The sequence below is a fragment of the Gopherus flavomarginatus genome, chromosome 22 (assembly GCF_025201925.1).
Source record: "Gopherus flavomarginatus isolate rGopFla2 chromosome 22, rGopFla2.mat.asm, whole genome shotgun sequence".
In the NCBI taxonomy this organism is placed as follows: Eukaryota; Metazoa; Chordata; order Testudines; family Testudinidae; genus Gopherus; species Gopherus flavomarginatus.
The window spans coordinates 3,574,788-3,599,423 of record NC_066638.1 but is presented as its reverse complement, the minus strand read 5'-3'; the positions used below and the strand labels follow the sequence as shown (position 1 = coordinate 3,599,423).

Genomic DNA, 24,636 nt, shown 5'->3' with positions numbered 1-24,636 from the left:
ATGAAAAACTAATATTAGGAAAGTATGTATGCATTAAGTTCTCAAATGTGATGTAGCAGTTAGAAATGAGAACAGGCACCATGTGCTCAACTAGTTCTGTTGGCCAGTGGTCTGTACATCACAGGTTGAGAACTGCCATTCTATGGAATGGGACACTGAAAAGCCAAGTGTGCAAGGACTGGAAAGGGCAGGAAAATCCTGCTTTTCTATACAAGGGGAAAAGGATGATCCAGTAGGTAGCACATTCACCAAAGACTTGAGAAACCTGGTTTCAATTTCCCACTCCATCACATGCTTCCCATGGACTGTGGGTAAATCACTTAGCCTCTCTGTGCTTCAGTTCCTAATCTGTAAAATGATATAAATAAATACAATAGCACTTCCCTACCTCACAGGGGTATTGTGAGGATAAATACATTAAAGATTGTGATGGTGCACATAAAGTACCTAAGATGGAAATACGGCACGAAGGGACCCAGTTGATTCAGATCAATGAAATCAATAGAAAAGCAATCATTAATTTTAAAAGAAATTCCAGAGATGTTTTTGGTTGAGATATTACCTGTTGCTCACTAGTCTGGCACACAGTGTTGTGCCAGCACATGACAGCCAGAGAATCAGTGCCAATGCAAATGAAACTGACCCAGACTTAAGTGCCATAGCTGAGGGATGTCAAAAGTGATCCACATAGTTTATGACCCAGTTCATTTTATTTCAGTTTTGATAACCTAAGACGTTAACAAAATGAGGTCTTAAAAAAATAAATGTTCAACATGAGCTGTTCCCCCCCCCCCAAAAAAAAAAGTTTGGGGCAATTGGGGGGTTGTAGCTTTCCACTGCGTGTGCCCAGGGCATGGGGAGGTACTCACGGAAAGGTATTTTTTGGAAGAAATGTATTTGGGGAGGAGGAGGGTTTTGAAGAGGTATTTTGGGTAGGGTGGTTTGGGGATATACGGGAGGGGTATTTGTTTTTTGTAGCGGGTGGGTTTTAGGGTGAGGGTATTTAGTGGAGGGATTTGGGAGTATATGAGGAGGACTGGGTTTTAGGGAGGAGGGGGCATTTGGGTCCGGGGTGGGCACTGGGGGAGACAGGTGGGGTTTGGGGAGGGGGTATTTAGTGGAAGGGTTGGGGGAACGGGGGGGTTTGTGGGGCAGGTTTTAGGGAGGGAGCAGGGGGGGTTGGGTTCTGGGGAAGCAGGTCGCAGTTCAGTACACCACCGCCCGCGGTCCGGGCTCGCCGCCGGGTTTAAAAGGCCGGAGGAGGGGGCCGGGGACGCGCACACACGCACGCGCAGAGGACGCTCGCCGGCCCAGGTGACGGCGTGCGCGCTCCCGCGCGGCGGGAAGAGGGCGGGGCGAGCGCGCGCCCGGGAAGGCCGCTGGGTTGGCCTCCGAACCCTGCTTCTCCAGCGGGGCGCGCGACCCCGACAGCGAAAGGGGGGTTTCGCGCGCGTCCCCGCGGCGGCTTCGGGGGCGCGCTCCCGGACCCGCGCCGGTTCCTGCTCGGGCTCGGTGGCACCGCAGAGGGGATTGTTTGTGCTGCCGCCGCCAGGAGCCGCCCGGCCCCGTTCCCGGGACCGACCCCACCCGCAGCCAACATTCCCGAGATCAAGCGATACGCGGCGGCGGCGGCGGGGCCGGGAGCGGCGGGGCCCGGGGCGGCCGCGGCCGGGGGGGACCGCAGCGAGGCCGCCGCCGCCGCCATGGAGGCGCTGGGACCCGGTGAGCGGCGGGGTGTCCGGGGGTGGGGTGAGCCCCGGCTCCCTGGGGGAGGGGGCCTGGCTCCTGGTGGGGGGTCTCCTGGGGGTGACTTCTGCCTCGGGGGGGGTGTAACTCCCTCCATGGGGGGGCTGGCTCCTGGTGGGGGGCTCTCCTGGGGGTGACTTCTGCCTCGGGGGGGGGTAACTCCTCCATGGGGGGGGCCTGGCTCCTGGTGGGGGGTCTCCTGGGGGTGACTTCTGCCTCGGGGGGGGTAACTTCCTCCATGGGGGGGGGCTGGCTCCTGGTGGGTGGTCTCTCCTGGGGGTGATTTCTGCCTGGAGGGGGGTGTAACTTCCTCCATGGGGGGGGGCTGGCTCCTGGTGGGGGGTCTTCTGGGGGTGATTTCTGCCTCTGGGGGGGTGTAACTTCCTCCATGGGGGGGGCTGGCTCCTGGTGGGGGGTCTTCTGGGGGTGATTTCTGCCTCTGGGGGGTGTAACTTCCTCCATGGGGGGGCTGGCTCCTGGTGGGGGGTCTCTCCTGGGGTGCCTGGGGGGGGGTAACTTCCTCCATGGGGGTGCTGGCTCCTGAAGGGGGTGACGTCCTCCTCTGGGAGGTGGGGGGCTCCCAGGTGATAGGGAGTGAACGGTTAGGTGGTCCCCAGGTGGGCAGTGCTGGAGGGGGGGGCTTGGCTTCTTCCTGGAGTGGTGGGGGTAGGGGGTGATTCCTGATGACACTAGGTCCTGAGGAGGTTGGGGGCTTGGCTTCCTTTGCTTCAGGGGGTGCCCAGCCCCCTTGTGAGGCCTGGCCCGTGCTGCGGGGAACACGTCCTCAGCAAGGGTCAGGGGAGAGCCCAGGTTTAGCTGGGTGCTGGTGTGTACCCTTGGTCTGAGGCCTGTCACCCTTGCCCTTTCTCCCGGCCCCACATGTTGAGGGGCCCTATCGGACTGGGAACATGTAGCTCTTTAGTTGATGATATCCTTGCTCTTCTCCAGAGTAGTTTAAATGCATGAGGGAGGGGAAAGGAAGTTGTCTCCGCCTCCTGGGTCCAGGAGGTCTGGCACCTGATGCCAACAAGCTGTGTGCTGTGCTTTAAATCCGGTTATTTTTTATGTGTCAGGTGTATTCTGATAGGGAGTAAAGACATTGGACATGTTACTAACAGTGACTGATTCATAGGTGGGCGAAGGAACCTGTGAAAATTTCCATTCTCCCTCTAAGTTCTGCCCACGATAACTTTCCAGCCAGAGTATTTTCGCCTTCTCTAAATGTTTTTTGCTGCAATGTGTTTAATAATTTGCTAACTATATTGCAACGTGTGGTTAACCCTGTCTGCAGCTCTTAGGCCTTTCACAAATCAGTGATACTTTCTGTTCTATACGGTTCAGTTGAGTATTTCCTAAGAAATATATAGGGGTTTTTTTCCTAATAAGAATAGGTGAGGCCATGCTATTAAAAATGCCCTGAATGTGGTGACTGTTTCATTCCACTGCTACATTTGTAAGTAACAAATGGGGATAAGGTTGTGCCAGGTTATTGGGGATGATCATTGTAGAGATCTCTGGCAGAGGTGATATTGACATGAAACCAGACTAAGTGTATCTCAACAATCTGTCACTTTCAAAGAGGAACTTAAGTGGGTTGTTAAACTTTACCAGCAGATTCGCTATACACTCAAAACTTTCTGCATGGCAGACAGGCCACTCAGTCTGCTATAGGAGTTTTTCTACTTAGACATGCTACAATATGTTTTGACTTCTTAAAAATGTAGATGAGTTAATGTGGAATACAGCCTTCGCCAAGGAAGTGACCTGATGTCAAAGAGGAGCAGCAGGGTGATAGGTTTGAAAATTGGCATACACAGTACATTATTGCATGATGTCATAAAAACATGCCTAACTTTTGAAGGTGGCCCATTGTAGAAAGAGTTTTGACTAAATCTTGAGACTTACCTGGTCATTAAAATGAAAGATATTGGTATATGACGAAATGTCACCTTTTATTGGCTGTGTAACTTGGTGAGTATTGTCACATGAGATAATGGTTAAAGATGTAAATTTGTGCAAGAGGTAATTCTTGACCGAAGTATATATATCTACACCTAGGTTCTAGAATACCTGTCTTAGCAAGTTGATATTTTCAGGAGCTCTGCAAAATCTACAGCAATAAGTTATTGATCTGAAGACCAAATCTACCCTCATTATTTCCTCGTCTTGGGAGATGTTTTGAAAGATCACTGTTACAGGTGTTACTTTAAATGTTTACAGTCTGTTAATGTGTGATGCAGTATAAATTCACACATTTCTAAGAGGTCCTCTTTCATTTGTGTCAAACTGCTTCCCCTTGGAGGTACCTTCGTTATATAGGTTGTTAATACATGGCAGGAAAACTAGAGCAACAGTGTGTGGAATACAAATATTTCATCCTAGTGAAGTTGAATGGACAAAATTAAAATTATGGAAACAAATTACATAAATTGTAGTGAAGCCCTGGTTTCAGATGGACAATAGCATTTAATTTACTACTTTGTATCAGAAAGAATAAGAGAGATTATAAAGAGAAGATGTACAGTAATATTAACCTCCTTTCTTGACAACAAATGTCTGGAATTGTTTTGATTCCTAATTTACAAAACTTGCTAATACTGAAGAAGGTAAATGGTAAATGTAGTTGGACATTTAATCTCTTTTAGCAGGTCAGTGCCCACAAAAGCTATGCTGCTTCAGACTAATTAGCACAGGATTAATGGATCATCTCTCTAGTATCCAAACAAGCACAGCAAACTTTGATTGCCCTCGATGATTCATGCTTTTTAACTTTTTAAAAATGAAACTATATTCTGTGACAAGCTGTCCTTAAGTTACAATAAATAATAACTATTTATACAGGTGCAGTGCCAATGGTGCATATGGCGTGCTTGATATCTAGTAAGACAAAATCTGTGCCTCAAGGAAGCTGGTGTCCTGTTCTCCTCAACTTTGGAGAATTGATATATCAAATGGACTACATCTACTTGGAGTATCACCCTCTAAGTACTTTAGCACTTAAAATATTTTAGTATTAATAGTCACAAATCTATAAATAAAAATTGGTATTTTAGTGGAGACTTAGAAGTCTTCCTATAAAACAAAGGTATCTGGCTTCTTGGGATTTATCTTGCATGCAAAAGTTTATTGCTGCATTTCTGAGGTTTCCCAACATGCCTGTTCTCCTCCCCGCTCCCCTGGGATAAGTTCAGACTCTCTGTCAGCCCTTTGACTGAAAGGGGCACTGTCAACTTAAAATTTTGTCAGGTAAAAAAAAGCTTTTAAAGCAGCTTCAGTTGTTAAATTTCTCCTAAGTTATCCTACCAATTTTTGTGGCTTTACAGTCATGCTTTTTATTTTTCAAAATTTTTTCTCTTTTTTTGCTATGCAAAAGACTCAAGCAGGGGAATCGTGGAACTGTGACTACACAGAATGCCGTCAAATGCACAAAATAAACTGAAAAAAAGATTTTTTTTTTGTCACTTCAGTTCAAGTGTTTAAACAATAGTGAGTTTTAAAAAAAATCAGATACATTTGACTTTCGAATAAGTGTTCCTTTAAATGATGTAACATTCCAGTTCTAATTTATATCTTTGAGGAAACTGGCAAAACATGACATTGGCTAATTTGAGTTCAAATATGGCTTCCTTTTTGAAGCCTCTGCAAATGTTCTCAGTAGAAATAATTAAAACTCGGATTTTTATAAGCTACCATATCCAGTTCTGTTAACAAGACATGGATGTCTTTACACCAATAATTTTGTTGAAAACATTTTACTCTTATTGTTTCTCTCCCTTTAGAAGAAACTGTCCTCCTCACTCCCATCTTTGTGTTGGAATTTGAAATTGGCCCGAGCTTTGTTTATATTGAATAGCATTTCACGGTTAGCATGTAAACAGCACAGCATTTTTTGTGGGAGTGGAAACCACAATATTTTTTGTCAGTCCTATATAAAAAAGGTATTTTACATTTATATTATAGAATAAAAAACTCTTCACCAATTCCAGATACTATCAATTTTCAGATTAAAAATTGTACCTCGAATCACTTGATCATGCCAAGAATCCATCATTAAATACTGACTCTGAGCATAACACATGGAAGCCTGTAGTGGGCTTAATAAACTCTCTTATTATTCACTAATGATACTATACAAGGTGAGGAGTATATATAGTATACAAAAAACTAAATTTCATCACAGGGCTTTGACTTCATAAATCGTGTTTACAAAAGTAGATTTCTTACATACGTTACTGCTGTAATTAGTTTATATGTTTTGGGTACATGATTCTGTTCTTCATGAAAATCATTTTAGAGCTGTTAAAAGGCAATGGAGCCACTAAAGAACACTTTTGTTTGTAAATCTTGCAACCTGGGCAAGGCACTTCAGACTTTGTTCCCTCATCTGTCATAAGGAGCCTTCAGTTGAATTACAGTCGTATGTCCAGTTGGGAGGACATTGTGTTACGTGATCATTTATTATCTCAAACTTTTTTCTTTGACTTTCACAGGGCCCCCAGCCAGCCTCTTCCAGCCGCCCCGCCGCCCTGGCCTGGGAACTGTTGGGAAACCCATCCGTCTCTTAGCCAATCATTTTCAGGTGCAGATCCCTAAAATTGATGTTTATCACTATGATGTAGATATCAAACCAGAAAAGCGGCCCCGAAGAGTGAACAGGTAAGGATGGCTTAATAAACACTAAAGCAGCCTCAATTTTAAAGAAACTCTACTTTTTTAGCAGTTTTCCAGCTGCTACCAAGTATAGTTGTATATATGTGATGTAGGTAATAGTCGCCAATTTAGTAATGAGCCAGGATTAGGGCTCCTAAGTGGTGTGGAAAAACAAATTGTATCAGATTCTCTGAGAAAGCTGTACTGAGCTTTTACAGTTGGCCTGTATATGTAGACAACATTGAGAAATATGTTGTAGGAACAATCCTACGCTGGTCTCCCAGTGGGCCAAATAATTGTTTCTGTCTATAATTTAACTAATGGTGCAATTTTGGTAGAAGCCATTTGTTCTTTGGACCACATTTTTGTTCTCCATTCTGCACATGTTTTTGCCCTGTTTCTCTGTTCAGGGGCAAAGGGGCTGCTGGCAACTTGGGTATGGGCAGACTCAGGTGCATTGTTGTCTCTGATAGCAACTTGTTTCAGGCTTGAGTCCAGTTATGGCCAATTATAAGAACTCTGCTAATGCATCACTGAATTTGCCTGTTCTTCACACTAATCTATTGAACAATGCCATTCCTCTTTAGGGAGGTGGTAGATACTATGGTGAGACACTTCAAGATGCAGATATTTGGTGATCGACAGCCAGGATATGATGGCAAAAGGAACATGTACACTGCACACCCATTGCCTATTGGGAGAGATAGGGTAAGTGTTGTAGTAGACAGCTTTAATCTTCCAGTGACATGTTGCCGTACCAACACTGCAATACCATGCATAGTTTGAGTTGTGCTGGGATAAAAAGTGAATAGAAAGAAACCTTACAGTTAGTAGTAGTTGAAAACCGAGGGGCAATAGGAATTGTATGAAATCCAAGGATCTGGGTTCTTCAGTGGACTCTTTTCCAGGAGCTCTTGTGTTTGTGAACTAGGCCTTGACAGTGTAAATCAACACACCGTGGACTGGAGGCTGCTAAGACAGATCACACTTCTTGGTGTACATTTTTCTCAAAAGGTTGTTAAAACCTTTTAGTTTTGTTTAGGCAAGTCCTAACGTAGGAAAGGAGTGCCAGGGTGCCAGTATGCTCTAGCACCAGCTAAACAAGTTGCTGCAAGGCCTAGTTTTAAATTTCAGAACCAAAACAAAGTTCAGTTTTCTACACTAGACTCTCCGTTTCCCCCCCACTCTATCTACTTGGAAACAAAGGCTTCTGTAGCTCACTTCCTCTCTACAGACATATGGTCTCACAGTACAAATCATTATTACACATGTTAATTTACTTGAGTAAATCCAAGGCAAGAAACATTTTCATTAAAACTGAAAATTTTGAGTAGAATCATTAGGTTCTCTTAATATTAGGTTTTCTAAGACTTTTAACAGAATATCAACTTGTCTGCCTGATGTAATTTATTTTATGGTAGCACCCAAAGCCCCAAACTTTAAGTGGAACACAGTTCTGCTAGGTGCTATGCAAAGACGCAAGAAGACAGTCAACATCCCAAAATGCTTAATCAGAACAGACTTAAACCGTTTAAAAGCAAAGAGTAGTGGGGAAACATGACATACAAGCAAACTGATCGGGCTGATGAGACACATGGCTTGTTCTAGTTCCTATTTTTAAATACATTTTTATTAATGGTGGCAGAGGTATAGAGAAGAGAAATAGCAGAAGAAGGTGAGGTAAATAGGAACAAGGGAGGAGGGGGAAGGAAGTTGATCCATAAATGCTACATTACACTTTGTGCTCAACAGTTACCAGATATTTCAGATGCTTCCTTTTGTTTCTCACAACAATGTCAAGGAAATTAGTGGGCCTCCTTAAATTTACTCTTTATGAGGATAAACATGAACAAACTGTCACCTTCCAGTCAAGCCTTATGTTTACAACTCTGTAATTTTCAACTGAAATATTTTAGTGTGTCCTAGTTCTTAATAGTATGTTGGTAGATAGAAATATATACCAAAACTTCCAGATTTGGGTAAAATCTGTGTAGATACTAAGTTTTCTGGAGAAAATAACCCTACTTCATTCTCTGTTCTGAGTACTAGATTACTGGTGGCACACTGCCATGTGAGGGAGACCCTGTCAGCTAATGGTGGAAGAGAGTACTTTTCAAGTAGCATGCTCAACCTCTGGAGAGGAACACTTTGCATCCCTCATAGATCTTTGATTCCTTTGGTGATTAATTGTGGTGTTGACTGGTTCCTGAGGAAGTTCAGTGCATTGACTTGAAGACTAGAGGTTAACATACCTTTACTGTGTTGTTATGGACACAAACCAGCCTCTTCCTATCAATTCTTTGGGACAAAAAGTGGATGACTAATCATAGCTCTCTTCTTAAGAGCTTCGGTGTCACCATATTAACCTCCAGTTGAAGATAATGGCTAATACAAACAGAACCTCAGAGCAGCTTCCTAATGTGACTAAATTACCATGTTTCAAACTTCTCTATGCAACTACTCTTGTTTGCTGTAGAATTCCCTTAAATTACTACATCCTAGTTGAGAAACAACCTGTAGACTCAAAGCAAGTCCATGAGAATGAGTGTTGCTTAGTGTTGCGCTAGGATATTGAGTCTGTTAATTTATGTTTATGCTGCATCTGCCCTGATTGTTTAGGTGGATATGGAGGTGACACTCCCAGGTGAGGGGAAGGACCAGACGTTTAAAGTGTCTATTCAGTGGGTGTCAGTGGTCAGCCTTCAGCTGCTTCTGGAAGCTCTGGCAGGGCATTTAAATGAAGTTCCTGAAGACTCTGTACAGGCACTTGATGTAATCACACGGCACCTTCCCTCCATGAGGTGGGTACTTTTGATTCGTAGGTTTCCTAATCAGTCTAGTCTTGAATCAATCAGTTAAAAAGGTGCCTATTTTCCATTGTTCCAGACTTAAACTATACTGCTGCAAAAGGGTGAAGGGATCTGTTGTGTGGTTATTTTTTGTTGTGTTTTTTAATAAACTTTTGATTCATACTTGCGTTAGAAGAAATATGGTCTGCCCCATGGGACCTACATATATTAGGACTTGAACTTTTGGGAACCCAGGGAATACAATGAAAGAGAGAATCTAAGTGTTAACTCTTCCTGTTTCATCAGATACACCCCTGTGGGCCGTTCCTTCTTTTCTCCTCCTGAAGGTTACTACCACCCTCTGGGAGGAGGCAGGGAGGTTTGGTTTGGATTCCATCAGTCAGTCAGGCCTGCCATGTGGAACATGATGCTCAATATTGATGGTATGCAAGAACTTCTGTTTTTTAATGGCATAAGAAAGTACCTCCTCTAGGTGAACCTCCTCTAGACTAAATATCCTGTCTTTCTGTTCTTAGTATCAGCGACTGCTTTCTATCGTGCCCAGCCTATCATTGAGTTCATGTGTGAGGTCCTGGACATTCAGAACATCAATGAACAGACCAAACCTCTTACAGACTCCCAGCGTGTTAAGTTTACCAAAGAAATCCGAGGTAAATGCATAGTTTAAAAACTGCTGGTACAAAATATTGGAAGCTTGTGAGTGTATTAAATTGTGCTACCAGAGTTCACAGGCTGCACACCCTGGAAACTGTCCTATTCCTTGTCACTCATCTTTCCAAGTTGAAAGTAAATCTTAGAGGTGGTAATAGGTTGACTGTGTCTGATTTTTATTTTGGTGGCTTTTGTCTTGGGTTTTCAGGTCTAAAAGTAGAGGTTACCCACTGTGGCCAGATGAAGAGAAAATACAGAGTTTGCAATGTTACCAGGCGACCAGCGAGCCATCAGACGTACGTACACAATATCTTCTATAAAGTGAAAGCTATTGGAGATGCTAAGTGCCTTATTTCTGCAAGGGTAGCTGGCTCAGGAGTCAAAATATCCATGTGGCTTTTAAAGGAACTCTTAATTTTAAGAGACTGATTGGAACAATGACAGTGGATTTAGGCTACAACTGTACTTTCTCCCCAAGATAAATAATTAGAGAGATGTCTTGGCTTTTAAAATGTCTCTAAAGCTATAATTTTTTAACTTAGCTTCAAGTCCAATGCCCACTGAGAAACTATTTTGTACATACGTTTACATAAAGAGAAATAATAACTATATAGAAAATGGGCATTTTCAGGGCTTTCAAATATATTCTCCATATCACTTTTTAAAAAGAATTAACCACTTCATTGAGAAGCATAATCAAAGCAGTGCATTTTTTTATAGGTTCCCTCTGCAGCTGGAAAATGGACAGGCTATGGAGTGTACGGTAGCTCAGTATTTTAAGCAAAAGTACAGTCTGCAGCTGAAGTATCCTCACCTTCCGTGTCTCCAAGTGGGACAGGAACAGAAACACACTTATTTACCACTTGAGGTAAAGGAATCTGGTAACTTTTTTAACGGGCACTGCATTGTGACTTATAGCACTTGTTTCAGAGGCAATAAGCCATCCCTAATTCTGTTGCTGTGTAGGTGTGTAACATTGTGGCAGGCCAGCGATGTATCAAGAAGCTAACAGACAATCAGACTTCAACTATGATAAAGGCAACTGCAAGGTCGGCACCAGATAGGCAGGAAGAAATCAGCAGACTTGTGAGTAGCTGTAGTTCAACTTTATGGAAAATAGTCATAAGACTTTTCCCTTCAAGTGGTTTTTGATAGAAAACTTTCAAGTTGTGTGTATCACATTTTTTTCACCATAGATGGGTTTTGTGTATATCTTTCAAATGGTTTCCATGGGAAAAGTGTAGCAAAATCCATATAATTTCTGATCCCTTTAAGGTACCTCTGTGAATAAGCATACTAGCCAAGAATAGAAGAAGCTGAAGAGACTTCCTTTTTCTCTTTTAACATAAGCCGGTGGTCCCCAAACTTTTCCACTCTCACCTTCCCCTTAGCAATAATAGAATGTGTCTGCTCCCCACCTCCCCGTGCCAGGAGTGATGTCATGGCTAGGCTAGGAGCAGGGGCCACAGCTGCAGGCAGAGCGGGGCGAGGTGGCACTCCCTCTCAGCCCCCTCATGGGGGCTAGTCCGGGCCCTGCCACATGCCCCTGGCCATTTCTCGATGTGCCGCACAGTTTGGAGACCACTGACATAAGGGGATATGGCTTGAGTCACTCTGTGCTTATTGTTCTAAGAACAACCACCTGAAATACTATGTATGGTTATGATGATGATCTTCTGATCTCCAGGTGAAGAGCAACAGTATGGTAGGTGGACCGGATCCGTATCTGAAGGAGTTTGGCATTGTGGTCCATAACGAAATGACAGAGTTAACAGGCAGAGTCTTGCCAGCGCCGATGCTGCAGTATGGAGGCCGGGTGAGTTCTTAGAATCTGTTGTAAAATAGCTTGTTGTTAGAATCAGACTTAGGAAGCATTGGTGGATATTTTGCAATTTAAAAGTTCACTTGTACACAAATCTTTAGAGAATACTGTTCATTGCCTTATCAACCTGATCATAGTTTTTAATTTTTAAGTTGTCTTTGTCTTTATTTAGAACAAGACTGTAGCTACACCAAACCAGGGTGTTTGGGACATGAGAGGGAAACAGTTCTACGCTGGCATCGAGATTAAAGTTTGGGCTGTTGCCTGCTTTGCACCTCAAAAACAGTGCAGAGAAGACTTGCTCAAGTGAGTATCTTTGTGCTACCAGCAGTTATGATATAACATGCACCACACTAGGATGGTATAGATAATATTGAGCCCTGCCTTAGTGCAAGGAACCAGACAACATGACCTACTGAGGTCTCTAGTCCTGCATTTCTATGATAACTTGATGTGAACACATCTAACACAGTAAAAGCAGGAAATCCTTGCCCTGTAGTAGCTTAAATATTTGCAACATGAAGGTGGGGAATAACCAAGTCTGTAACCTGAATTGGTAAACTTCTGTAAACTGTTAAACTAGTAAAAGGGTCAAGGTGCTCATAGCATTTCAACAGTAATATCTTTGGAGAAGATGACAGCCGTGTCGATATCTCTGCTTTTTTCCTCTCACTGACTGCATTTGGCCTATGTTTCTCTTCTGACTCCTGGTCTCTGTTTTCCTGACTTGCTCCTCGTGCTTGAACAGCTTCCCAATCAACATGTGCTCCTTCCCTTTCCTCCAAATAACCTACAAAAGTTCTACGCATCATCTTGGCTCGTACCGTATAGGCTTTCAGATGGTGTACTCTTGGTGCCAGAGAGTTAGGATATCCTTCATGTTGTAAAGCACTGTAGTAGTGCAGGGAACGGGTTGTACTTACTGAGCTATTCAGTGCTTGTGAGTTCAGTAAAACATTACACTTCTTACACAGTTCAGATTTCTTTATTTTTAGCTATAAACGAAATGCATTAATAACATTGTGTAGCTAAACCAGACTGTGAAATGTTTAGTACCATAAATATATATGGTACTTTACAGAACATGGGCTAAGACATTGTCCTTTGTTTTCTCTGTTAATATTACACGGAAGCACTAAATTTTTGAGGGTTTTGGTGCTTCATTTTAGGGATTCGGGAGGGGAAGGGAGATCACTATAAATGGCAAACTGTTTCGGACTGGATTGTTAGAGAGGACTGGCTTAAAACTGTGAAAGCAAGGAAGCTGAGTATCTGGAGAACCTTGCTTGACGAACTGTATTTTCAGTATTTCAGTGGTTTCAGACAATGGCTACTTTAAATGTATGTGTTTGGAGTATTTCTGCTCACGAGATCTGTGCAATATAAGGGCCCTGTGGAGTGGTCATGTTGGGGGGGATTTAAGACAGCTACTTACCTACTTCTGCAATATACAAAATGAACACAACTAAATGTTTAATGAGTCTGATCCTTTGGTAATGTTGAACTATCTCTCCTTTGCTTGGTACAGACAGGTCTGTTTGAGGCATTAAATCTCCATTAATGCACTTATAATGGTACCTGCAGCGCCAGTAATTCCTTGTCCTTGTGTACATTATATACTTCATGTGCTTATAGGTTCTGTGCGCAATGACGCAGGGTTAGCTGATTTTTGGAACAATAACTGAATTTCGTGTGCATTTTAATTTTACCTGTAATTATTGCATTAAGTTGCTATTTAATTTCTTGCTGCAGTTTGTTTACGGAAGTCATTTCTGGTCTTAAACTGTTGGAGATGGTATTGCTTTGGGCTGTTTAATAATCACTGAGTTTTAGTGGTGTGTGTAGTGATTTGGTGTTAAAGGAAAGTCCACCAAATAAACTGTGGCTTTTGTTAATGTGAGACTCAAATGTGACTGTCTGCATGCAAAACTACTGTTGACTTCAGAGAGTTAACCTGTGTGTAAGGACTTCAGGATAAGCCCCATTATTGCTAAGCCAAATTTCTTCAGTCATGCGAAAGGCACCTGTTCTTGATGGTGTAACTCATGTGGCTGAGAGGACATTTGAACAGTTGCAGTGTGTGAAGACATGAAAAGTTTCTCTTCAGTCAAAACTAGAACTGTGCTAGTGAAGGTCTAAGTTGGGTATAATTAAAGAGAATTTTAGCAGTATAAAACTGACCATTCAATGGAATAGTGTAGAAGATGACGACGTGCCCAGTTGCCAGAGGACTGAAATGACTGAAACTGTGTGGACTGATCTGCCAAAAGCTAATATTTCATTTGTTTTATAGGAGTTTCACAGACCAGCTGCGCAAGATCTCAAAGGATGCAGGGATGCCAATCCAAGGCCAGCCATGTTTCTGTAAATACGCACAAGGCGCAGACAGCGTGGAGCCGATGTTCAAACACTTGAAGTTGACCTATGTTGGTCTGCAGCTCATAGTAGTGATCCTGCCTGGAAAGACACCTGTGTATGGTATGGAAAGGAGATTTAAAATTTAACTCACTGTACATCATCTGTACTTAAAGGTGCATAATGATGAGATGGGTAAAGAGTAGCAATGCCTTTTTCTGTGATGGGTTTTTTCCTAGAGGCTGGTTAATATCTCACTAATTTTCTATAGATAGAGTTACAAAGAGTGGACTCTCATTCACTTTGAATCTTTAGAATCTTGACCTACTTTCCAAATGTCTTACAAGGGGGGGAGGTAGGGGAGCATTGATGCTTCTGATGATCAGAATCACCTTGCTTTTCTGTTGCAGCTGAGGTTAAGCGTGTTGGTGACACTCTCTTAGGAATGGCCACGCAGTGTGTTCAGGTGAAGAATGTGGTAAAAACCTCACCCCAAACTCTGTCCAATCTTTGTCTGAAGATAAATGCAAAGCTTGGAGGGATCAACAATGTGCTTGTACCTCATCAAAGGTTAGCTCAAATTTAAAGCTTTAATGAAGCCTAACTTAGCAGCCAAAACGATTATTTTGGTCTGCTTTTTAGTAACTGAAAGGGTATCTTTCCAAACAATGGGTGGGTTAGAAATCTTCTATAGATGTTGATGCTTTTGTATTAAATGGGACAAATGATCGTGCCTTCTGTTTTAGAACTGAAGCTGCACAACACGCTGTTTTATACATTGTACCTTAGGATAAAGCCTGCCTCAGGTTTCAGACTTGTCCAGCAATGTGGCTGAAAAGGAGACAAAAGGTTGGAGTAAAATAAAATGAAAAGATGGGAGAGCTCTAAAATTCTCATTGTTGGTCTTCTATTAGCACATGACCATTTTCTGAATTGCCTTGAATTGTCGCCCGTCTCGTGACTACATGTTTTCACGTCTACCTCTGTAACCAATAATGTCTAGTAAACAGTCTAGACATACAGTTTGATGGATGACTACATCCAGAATTGTCCTGAAGCAAGAAACCTATTTTTCTTGCTGCTTTGTTACATATGGAGCACCCAGTCAAACTGACTATGATTCCTGATCAGACACCTGTTGTCTTTATCACAGACACCACTTAGCTCTGTAGTAAACGGTAAATCCTGTTCTATTGCTCATTTCCACTAAACTTCCCTGAATAACGCCCACTCCATTTAGGTCTGTCCATTCCTGCTTCTGTGTCCTGATCCTTCCACCTTCCCTTCCAAGTATCTCCTTAAACACCCACTAATTCTGTGAGGCCTGTAAACACTAGTTCTTCCCTTCTTGTGGTTCTCTCACTTATTAGAAGAGCAAGTGGGGAGGTGAGTGAAATTGTGGCATATTAAACTTCAACTTTCAGCCACCTGCATCTCCCCCCCCCCCCTTTTTTTTTTTTTTTTTGGTGCTTCCCTTTCCACTTCCCTTGTCTTTTCTCTCTAGATTGCAAGCTGTTTGGGGGCAGGGAGACTCCTGTATAAAACACCTAGCGAGTTTTCAGTTCTTCAGGATATTTCAGATCTACTTGTCTAATCTTTCCTTGTCAGATGACTTGCTACGGTTAACTCTTTTCCTTCCTTGCTTTCTGACTAAGCCTTCTTTAAATTGAACAGGCCCTCTGTGTTCCAGCAACCAGTGATCTTCCTGGGAGCAGATGTCACTCACCCTCCCGCTGGGGATGGAAAGAAGCCATCCATTGCTGCTGTGGTAGGCAGTATGGATGGCCACCCTAGTCGCTACTGTGCTACTGTGCGTGTGCAGACCTCCCGTCAGGAGACTTCCCAGGAGTTACTGTACAGTCAGGAAGTGATCCAGGACCTGACTAACATGGTACGAGAGCTGCTGATCCAGTTCTACAAATCTACTCGCTTCAAGCCCACACGGATCATTTACTACAGAGGAGGAGTTTCAGAGGGACAGATGAAACAGGTATTTGCTAATGACATTTCTTTGGGGTTCAATGAAGTTTTGCCATTGAGAATCTAAATGGTATTAGCAAATGAACCTGTACTGGAGGGGGAGACTCCTTAATGGATGGCACCCTGGCACACATGGCAGCCTCAACTCATCTTTATCTACATCATCTGTTTAGATGACGATTCATACAAACATTTCTGCTCAGAGAGTGGCTTGATGGTGCTACGCTTCAATTTTGAAACACCTAGACCCTATAGAGGCTTGAATCTTGTGAACATTAATACAGCCCTTTGTATAGTACTTGGGAAAGGTAGACTGAATACAGGTGATCAGATCTGGAAGCCTTGGGGTGAGACACTCTCGACAAGAGGTCTTGTCTGCTCCATGCAGGTGGTAAAAATCCAGTCCTGCTTTCTGGTGGAGCTGGGTTTGTTCTGGGTTACTCAAGGTTAAAGTTCCCCTCCTTTCCATTGTGAGTGATATATTGTGGCTAATAGGCTGCCACCCTCCACCCCAGAGATGGCTCTGTTAGTGAGGCTGTTTTATTGCTTTATAAATACACTATCGGATCCTTTTGGGAGTGAATGTAAATGTAAGGTAACTTAGTTGATCAATTCATACCTTTAAACTTTAAAAGTTTTTTATAAAATCATATTTAGTGTAAGTCTCTAGAAACTTAAGGTAAGAATGAAGCTTCTTAATCAACCTGAAGGACAAGGATATTTTAGCAATCTTCATATAAGCAATGTTTTAAATTTTCCTTTTGTTTTCCCCCTCAGGTGTGCACACAATGAATCGTGCTTTGAATTGTACTGTTGTGAAATTACATCTGTTCAGAGAAACAAATGAGAATACTGTCCTGCATACTGAATTCATCACTTGTACTTCTAGGTAGCTTGGCCAGAATTGATTGCAATCCGGAAGGCCTGTATCAGTTTGGAAGAAGATTATAGACCAGGAATAACCTACATTGTTGTGCAGAAAAGGCATCACACTAGACTCTTCTGTGCTGATAAAACTGAAAGGGCAAGTAATGTTGTTGCGTACACAAGTAGAGGAATTGTGTAGAAATGCGAGAACAGCTGGCTGGGGATGATGTCCAGTTTACTTACCAGAGTAGCGGCATGATTCTACTCTGCAGTAAGCAGTGTTTCTAAGCAAATCAGGCTCTTGTGGCAGGGTGATCCTTGGCACCAAATTTGGGGTCTGGAAACTTGCCTACTTTGTCTCTAAGCGTGAGTCTTGTTCACATCACCAAACTGCCGTATCTTCTCAGGAATGTTCCTGGGCTTAAGACTGCATGCGTATTGCAGGTCTCGGGGAGAGGGTCTGAGCAGGGGTGGGGTTGGAAAATTTAAACTTTCAGCGAAAGCTTGTGATGTGCCTGGATTATCCAGTTTTAGATCTACTCCTACCTATAATTATAATCGTGCTACCAACAGCCCTGCTGGCATGGGCTTTTCTGGAGCCACATTTTTACTGTTAAAACTGCTCAAGTCTAGGCGGTTAGGTACATAGAGGCGTTTATAGCAAAGTTCCCAGGAAATGACCCGCCACATTGCGAACATCATTTAATCCTTAGTGTGGAAAAGATCTTAGTGCTTCCTCACTTTCTTGAGCACTACGTTCACTAAAAGCTTAAAATGAGTCCATCCTGGTAGGGTTGCATAAGAGTCACATGCAGAAGTAAATGTACTAATTACAATCTTTTTCCAACCAGGTGGGTAAAAGTGGTAATGTACCTGCAGGCACTACCGTGGACAGCACCATCACACATCCCTCTGAATTTGACTTTTACCTCTGTAGCCATGCAGGAATTCAGGTAATCTCCAGTCTGCACTAGACTTGTGCTGTTGGGAGCTGTCGTCGCTCACAGATGACAACAGCATCTGTTTACAGTTTGAGCAGACTTGCAGTTCTATCAGTTTTATTTAACACATGAAGAATCAGTGCTAAGGTTCTGACCTATCACTTGGATATAAATAACTCTAGAAACTACTTCTCGGTTTCAGTTGAATGATACTGATTCAAGAAGTCTAGAGCTCCATCTGCCTTAGATTGATATAATCCAGTTAAACATGTATTTGCTTCCTTCACCAGGGTACCAGCCGCCCATCTCACTATCAGGTCTTGTGGGATGACAACTGTTTCACCGCAGATGAATTGCAGCTGCTAACCTACCAGCTGTGTCACACGTATGTCCGCTGTACAAGATCCGTCTCCATTCCAGCTCCTGCATACTATGCTAGGCTGGTAGCATTTAGGGCAAGATACCATCTTGTAGACAAGGATCATGATAGGTAAGGAGTGAAAGGGTTCTGTCTTTTTACAGTAGACTGTTTTAACATGTCTAAAAAGATCTGGTTTACTTGTAAGTGAAGAACAAAATGCTGATAACTCTTCTTCCTTTCCCTTTATACCAGCCACTGATTTGAACTGGCCTTCTGTGTGAACCAGATTGGTGGGTTCACAGTCTAGTCCTACCTCAAATCGCAATGTCTGACAGTGTTGAGAGGCTAAGAATTGATTGGAGCATGGAGACTGCTTCCCCCTTCTTGTTAACTGGGATCCTTCCAGTTTAGGGGCAGGCAATTTGGCAGAGCAGTGCTCTGTACCTGCCTTGTGCATATGTAGGTCTCCAGGATTGTCAGTCCAGCAGTAAAGTCACTAAAACAACATTTTAAAAATTAGTCTTTTTCAGTAGACTGGATATGCCTCATAAAGCCAAACTATAAAATTTGGTGTTTAGTTCTTAACCATCCATTTAGATAAAATAGAAATGTGTAAGAGCCATGGGAAGAACTGAAGCTGAGGTCAGAAGAGTCTTTATTTATTACAACACTCTTGTGTGGTTTTTGTTTTTTGGGGTTTTTTTGGTGGGGGGGAGGGGAGGGGTAATCATTACACTTTCCATTAGCACAGTGTGAGCTTTTTTCCAGTTTTCTTCATTATGGAAAAAAAATATTTTTCTTTTATGCAAGTTTGAAAATGTAACTTCAACCCTTCTCCCTCCCTGTGCCCTTAAATGGTTTGTATTAAAGTTACTGCAGCTAAAGCACTGTAGTAGACAGTTAGGTTTTCCTTCCCTCCAGCTCCTTGTGCACCTGGCAGGAATCATAAAACTGACTTTCTGGTGACTCTTGTTCACTAAAGGTCCCTTAGTACTTTTCAGGTGATGCATTTGAGGTAGCATTGGCCAGAGAATGTATAGGTCCAAATGCCAGGAATGCCTCTAATCCAGGTTTAGTATAGACTCTGTCAGGCTTTGGGCAAGTCGCTTCACCTCTGTTTTCCCATCATTACAAAGGAGATACTTAGCTCACAGCTGTTGGTAGGAATTAATGTTGGTGAAGCACTTCGAAATCCTTGGATGAAAGCTACTGTGGAAGTGGTGATCGTTGGACTAAAATGGAAAGTGGTCTAAAGACTTAAGTACACTATATTAATGGAGGACTCCTCTCTGCACTGATCTGTATGTGGATGAATCATGATCAGCAACTGGTCTGAGTTAGTGCTCTAGGACCAAACTGTCTCTGTAGCCAGAGATAGCAGGTACAGAACCTTGAGAAATGAACTGTTTAAGTGTGTTCATTTTTGTCCCATTGTACATAGCCCTCTAAATGTGTCTACATCTTTGCAGTGCTGAAGGCAGCCACGTTTCAGGACAGAGCAATGGCCGGGATCCCCAGGCTCTGGCAAAGGCAGTGCAAATCCACCATGATACCCAGCATACAATGTATTTTGCCTGAGTCCATCTGGGAAGACGAGGCAGAACCGGCAACCCACGCAGTCCTGAAATGTTTTGAACGCCTACTGCTTATAGCTAGGGCTCAGTTTATTTCAGACTGCGTACTACCAGCAACTCTGAACAGTCGCACTGAATCTACACTTCACAGCAATGTCTGATGCACCAACACAATTGAGCCATTTGTTTTGTTGTTTTAAGTAAAAGAAATTCATGAACTGTCCTTTTCTGATGCATTGGACTGAATTTTTACCTCAAAGCGCAAAAGGCCGATCATCCTGAAATTTTTAGAAGACTTGGCATGAAAGATTTTTATTGAATATTTTGCTAGCTATGGTTTTTAAGTTATCTCCTTATCCCACTAGTTTATCAAGATGACTAATTCCCTTTCTTCATGCACTGCTTAGTAAGTATGCATATTATGGCAAACCATTTTACTCCAATTCAATGTAACCATTCTATTGTGTGGGGCCATAGTTTTTTTTTTAATGGAGATTTTAGATTTCACTACTGTAAATGCCTTTTAACAAACATTAACTTTCACAGGTATTGCAGTTTTTTGTCAGTTTTACTAGTTCTCTTTTTAATCTCTGCAGACTTGGACTGCAAAGCAATTGCACTATACTGCTGATTCAGCTAGGTGGTTCTTGTTTTGTGAATGTGTAACATAACCAGATAGTGATGCCTGGCAGCAGGTTTTAATTATGATGGTTGCAAATAATACTGCCATGATATGGTAACAAGTACTGAACCATTTCCCCTTCTAAAAATGATAAAATATTTAAAAAAAATTAGCTTTTAGATATTTTTCAGACTTTTACAAAAGTGCCCACTTTATGCTGCTGTGTGGTTTGATAAATCTAGGTGATTTTAAAACTTTTCTCATAGAAGGTTTAACTTTGGCAATAAATTTTTTTTAAGCCCCCCTGACAGTGTAAAATTCTAGCTGAGGATTGTGCACGAGTTTAACCAACCTTCTTGTGTCGTTTTCTGAACACACAGTTTGGCAGTTTCTGAAACTAATCAGAAAAGATGCACTTCCATGGGTTTTTTAATAATTATTTTTAACTGTTTTATATTCACTGGTGTCCTGTCTACCACTTTTTTTATAAGTTCGGAAATTGGGTGTTATATGTAGGAAAGGCTTGCCATCTGTACAGTTCTAAGTGTGTTGTGTGACAGTAGTGACCTGAAGACTGGTACCAGCATTTTAATCTTCTTATTTTTCCCCCTGGAAATTAAGGTTGCTCACACAATTGCATTCAACAGCACGTTTTAAAAAGTGTAAATCAAATATATTCTGTCCCAGACTAGAAATTAGTCATTTTTATTTGCTTGGCTTTTTTCAGCTAAAATGTATAAAAAGGAAGAGGGGCTCTGCTTCACTTAATACTTTTGGAACTCACAAACATAGTACATTGAGAATAGATTTCTTTTAGTGTTAACATGAGTTAACACAGAATAAAATCTTATTCCGAGATTCAGCACAGCTAACATTACACCACTGCAGAAGCTAAGAGAAGTTTGAAAAGTCACCAGCTATTGCACTGTGGTCTCTGCCATTGGTGTGGGGTTTGCTGCTAAGTATTGTGTTGTTCCCAAGCTTGGAAACCAGACCTCTCAAAAGCTCAGCAATATGAAATGCTGTTTTTTCCTTCAGTCTTCTAAATAAGCTTGTACATAAAATAAAGTTTACATTTTTAAATGCTGTCTTTCAGTTGTACCTAAGTAAGCTGAAGTTTGTCTTCAAGACAGTTTCATAACCTACTTTCAGAGTAGTATGCCTCGTTACAATTAGTTTAAACTTTTTCTGTTGGAAAATGGGACTGAAGCAAGCTCTGCTCCTGGTGTGTAGTGTGGACGGGTTTAGATAAGATTCTTTTTAATTTGTTAAATTTTTTTTAAAGAATACCTCACTTGGATAATAATCAGGACATGTGGGTGGGAGACTGACTGCTGCTTCAGCTAGATGGCTGCTTTTCTTAATACTTGTTCAGGGAGAATACAAAAAACCCTTTTAGAATGAACTTTGACCCAATCTATGGTGAATTTTGGCACCTTTGAAGAGAAATTGATTACCCTTTAGCTTATAGGATCAAAGATCACTGTGGGTTAATGCACTAGGCAAGAATGTGACTGATTAGTCAAGGGTGGATAAGACTGAGATTTAATTTTTGCCACCAGATAGATAGTTGTCCAGTGCCAAGCACTCCTAGTTCAGATTGAATGAAATGAGAGCCTCTCATCTGCTTTCCTGCAATTAGCCTGAATATTTAATCTCAAACTGTACAGATTATTAGACCTCAGCTAGCTCTGGGACGCATGGCAAGAACTTTCTAACTCAATCTTGTGTTAGAACATCATAGGACTAAAATACTGGTAAAGGTGCAGTGCTGTCACTTTGACAGGTAGAGAGAACCGAAGAGCATTTTAGATTTAGAATTATTGTCATTGAAGGGTGTGTCTTTTGGGAGGTTATAACTGCAAGATCAAAGTTGCAGCAATATTGTATACCATTCTGAAAGCTGAGTGATGAGGTGCAGCTTGATGATCTGAATTACCCCTTGGGACTGACTGAATCGTTATGCATGTGTCAATCAATGGGAAGATGTGCATTCTGTAGCTGTAGTTCTTAGGGTGTTTGTTTTTTTTAATAAATAAAGCCTGTTGGCCACTGTTTAGCTATGTGGTGTGGAAGATTTTAAATGTAGCAAAGTTTAATGAATTGGGGGAAGGGGCAGTTGACAGTAAAGAAGAGCAGAAACTCCACTTTTGAACCAGTTCTGCTTTCTTTGTGAACGGTTGGATTCTGAACAAGCTCTGGAACGAGCCAGTTGGCCTGTCTTAGACATTCAGACAGGCCCAACTTATTTATTCTTACTTTAAGTACTACAGTTTAGTGTAGTGCCTGTGGCTGCATCCAAAGGGCATAAAAGGTTGTGATAGACAGGCAAACATGCTTCTTAGGCCTGGTCTACACTAGAAAATTTGGTCAACTTCACTGCATGACTCAGGGATGTGAAAAATCTACACCCCTGCGGGACGTAGTTAAGCTGACCTGTCGACAGCGCTAGGTGAACGCCAGCATAGGGAGTGTCCATACTTAAGTGCTGTAGCGTTTCAAGTGTAGACCAGCCCGCACAGTACGTATCTTGTTCCAGACAAATTTCAGAGCTTATTTACTTATATCAAAAGTCTTGCCCTTCATCTGGGAAACGGCATCCTCTTGTTCATAGAGCGTTTAACATTTCCCGCCCTCCCCCCCCACCCTCCCCAAACCTACCTTTGTGGATGTGCTGTAGGAGTTTTCTTGCTCAATAGCAAGGCAGTAGCTCTACTTTCATTTTAAGAAAGCAGAGTTTGGAGGGCATTGTATCAATACTGTTTCAACTGCAAGGTTTTTTCCTTGTGAAATTTGAGGAAAGATCTTGTAATATCACAGATTTTCTTATACCTTGCTATTGACATTTTCATGATATTTCTATGTTTAGAGGCTGAAACTTCAATGTAAAATGTTTGCATTTGTTCATTTTGACTTATGATGTAATTTTTGTTTCTATATTGTTAGACTTGTAATGTTTAAAATTGTATTTTATTAAATTGGACTGGATGTATGTCTATAGCAATACGAGGTACTCTTTCTAAACTGTTATGGGTGGGTTAGCAGCCCTATGTTGCGATAAGATGCTGGTCGTGTACAATTTGCAATGTATTTTTTTTAGCCTGCAGGGATATTTTGTGTTCATGTGTCCAAAAAAATAAAAAATTGGCATTCTTGTGCCATATGTTCTGTTTTTTCCTTGTTGGTGTCTAATAAAAATGCAATGTACAGAATCAGCAACAGTTACTGTTGCTTGTAAACAAATGTCTTTCTTAAATTATTTAAATTGTAAATTAAATCTTACATAATGTGTAACTGAAACTGTGGAACTCATTGCCACAGGATATTGAGCCCACAAGATCAGGATTTAAACAAAGATTAGACACTTGTACTGAAAACATCCCAATTATAGTTAAAAAGGTAAATAAACCTTCCTGCTTCAGAGCCTAAACCAACGGTTAACTGACAAAATGTGGGAAGAAAAGTCCCTATAGGTAGGTTATTCCATAATTGTCCACGATGGCATTTTTTTTTTACTTATTTCTTGAAATGTCTGGTATTGGCCATTGATGCAATCTGGACTAAATGGACCACTTGTCATATTCAGCATGGCAATTCCTGTAGTATCAGGGCACAAATTAGAGTGAGTACAGGAGCTAATCAAAACTCTAAATAAGAAAGTGAGGGATTGTTTCCTTTTAATAATTGCAAACTTCTGCAGTACAAGGAGGTGACAAGCAAAAACAGTTGTGCCCACTGCAAAGGGAAAAACAACCCCAACTATAAACAGATATTGACTGCTTAAAATAACTTACTTACCACTTCCTGCATCTCTAATTTCTTTCTGGATGTATTGAACAAGAGGAGGAACTGTTCAGGGGGTTAAATTGTCTAAGCCATGTAGAGGCAAAAACCAAAGATGGGGGAAGCACTTGCTGATGGAGTTGCCTGCCTAGCAGGGGAAGGTGATGTCATTTAATGCCTAGCATGACTTCAGTGCATCTGAAAGTGCTGACAGGACAGCATGGGGGTCTAGCAGTTTGTCAGGCTCATACACTAGGGCTATGGCTATAGAGAGCCTGTCAACTTAATTAGCTACCACCACTCGTTGGGGGGATTATGTCAGCAGGAGAGGCTCTCATGCTGACATAGTGCTGTACACACTGGCACTTAAATCAGCATAAGTTATGTCATTCAAGAGGTGGCTATTTCACACCCCTGAGCAACATAACTTATGTTGACTTAGGCTATGGCTACACTACAGCTTAACTATCATCA

At 42.0% G+C, this 24,636-nt stretch overlaps 1 protein-coding gene across 1 annotated transcript; it reads left to right on the top strand.

Annotated features, from left to right (window-relative positions):
- The first annotated feature begins 1,694 nt into the window (after positions 1-1,694).
- LOC127039221 (protein argonaute-4) lies at positions 1,695-23,551 on the top strand. The gene is made up of 18 exons (XM_050932547.1): positions 1,695-1,722; positions 6,237-6,402; positions 6,984-7,104; positions 9,016-9,197; positions 9,492-9,628; positions 9,722-9,856; positions 10,066-10,153; positions 10,578-10,725; positions 10,824-10,943; positions 11,545-11,673; positions 11,852-11,985; positions 13,973-14,157; positions 14,445-14,604; positions 15,709-16,024; positions 16,904-17,038; positions 17,733-17,834; positions 18,113-18,312; positions 19,653-23,551. Exons 1-18 carry the CDS (start codon positions 1,704-1,706, stop codon positions 19,759-19,761), a joined length of 2,586 nt encoding a protein of 861 aa, XP_050788504.1. The 5' UTR covers positions 1,695-1,703; the 3' UTR covers positions 19,762-23,551.
- Positions 23,552-24,636: the final 1,085 nt, after the last annotated feature.

What these genes read in the sequence shown, in the direction of transcription:
- LOC127039221 (XM_050932547.1), top strand. An exon ending in TGCTGCAGTATGGAGGCCGG is followed by an intron (nt 11,674 to 11,851) that starts GTGAGTTCTTAG and finishes GTCTTTATTTAG; the next exon opens with AACAAGACTGTAGCTACACC. An exon ending in GTGCTTGTACCTCATCAAAG is followed by an intron (nt 14,605 to 15,708) that starts GTTAGCTCAAAT and finishes TAAATTGAACAG; the next exon opens with GCCCTCTGTGTTCCAGCAAC.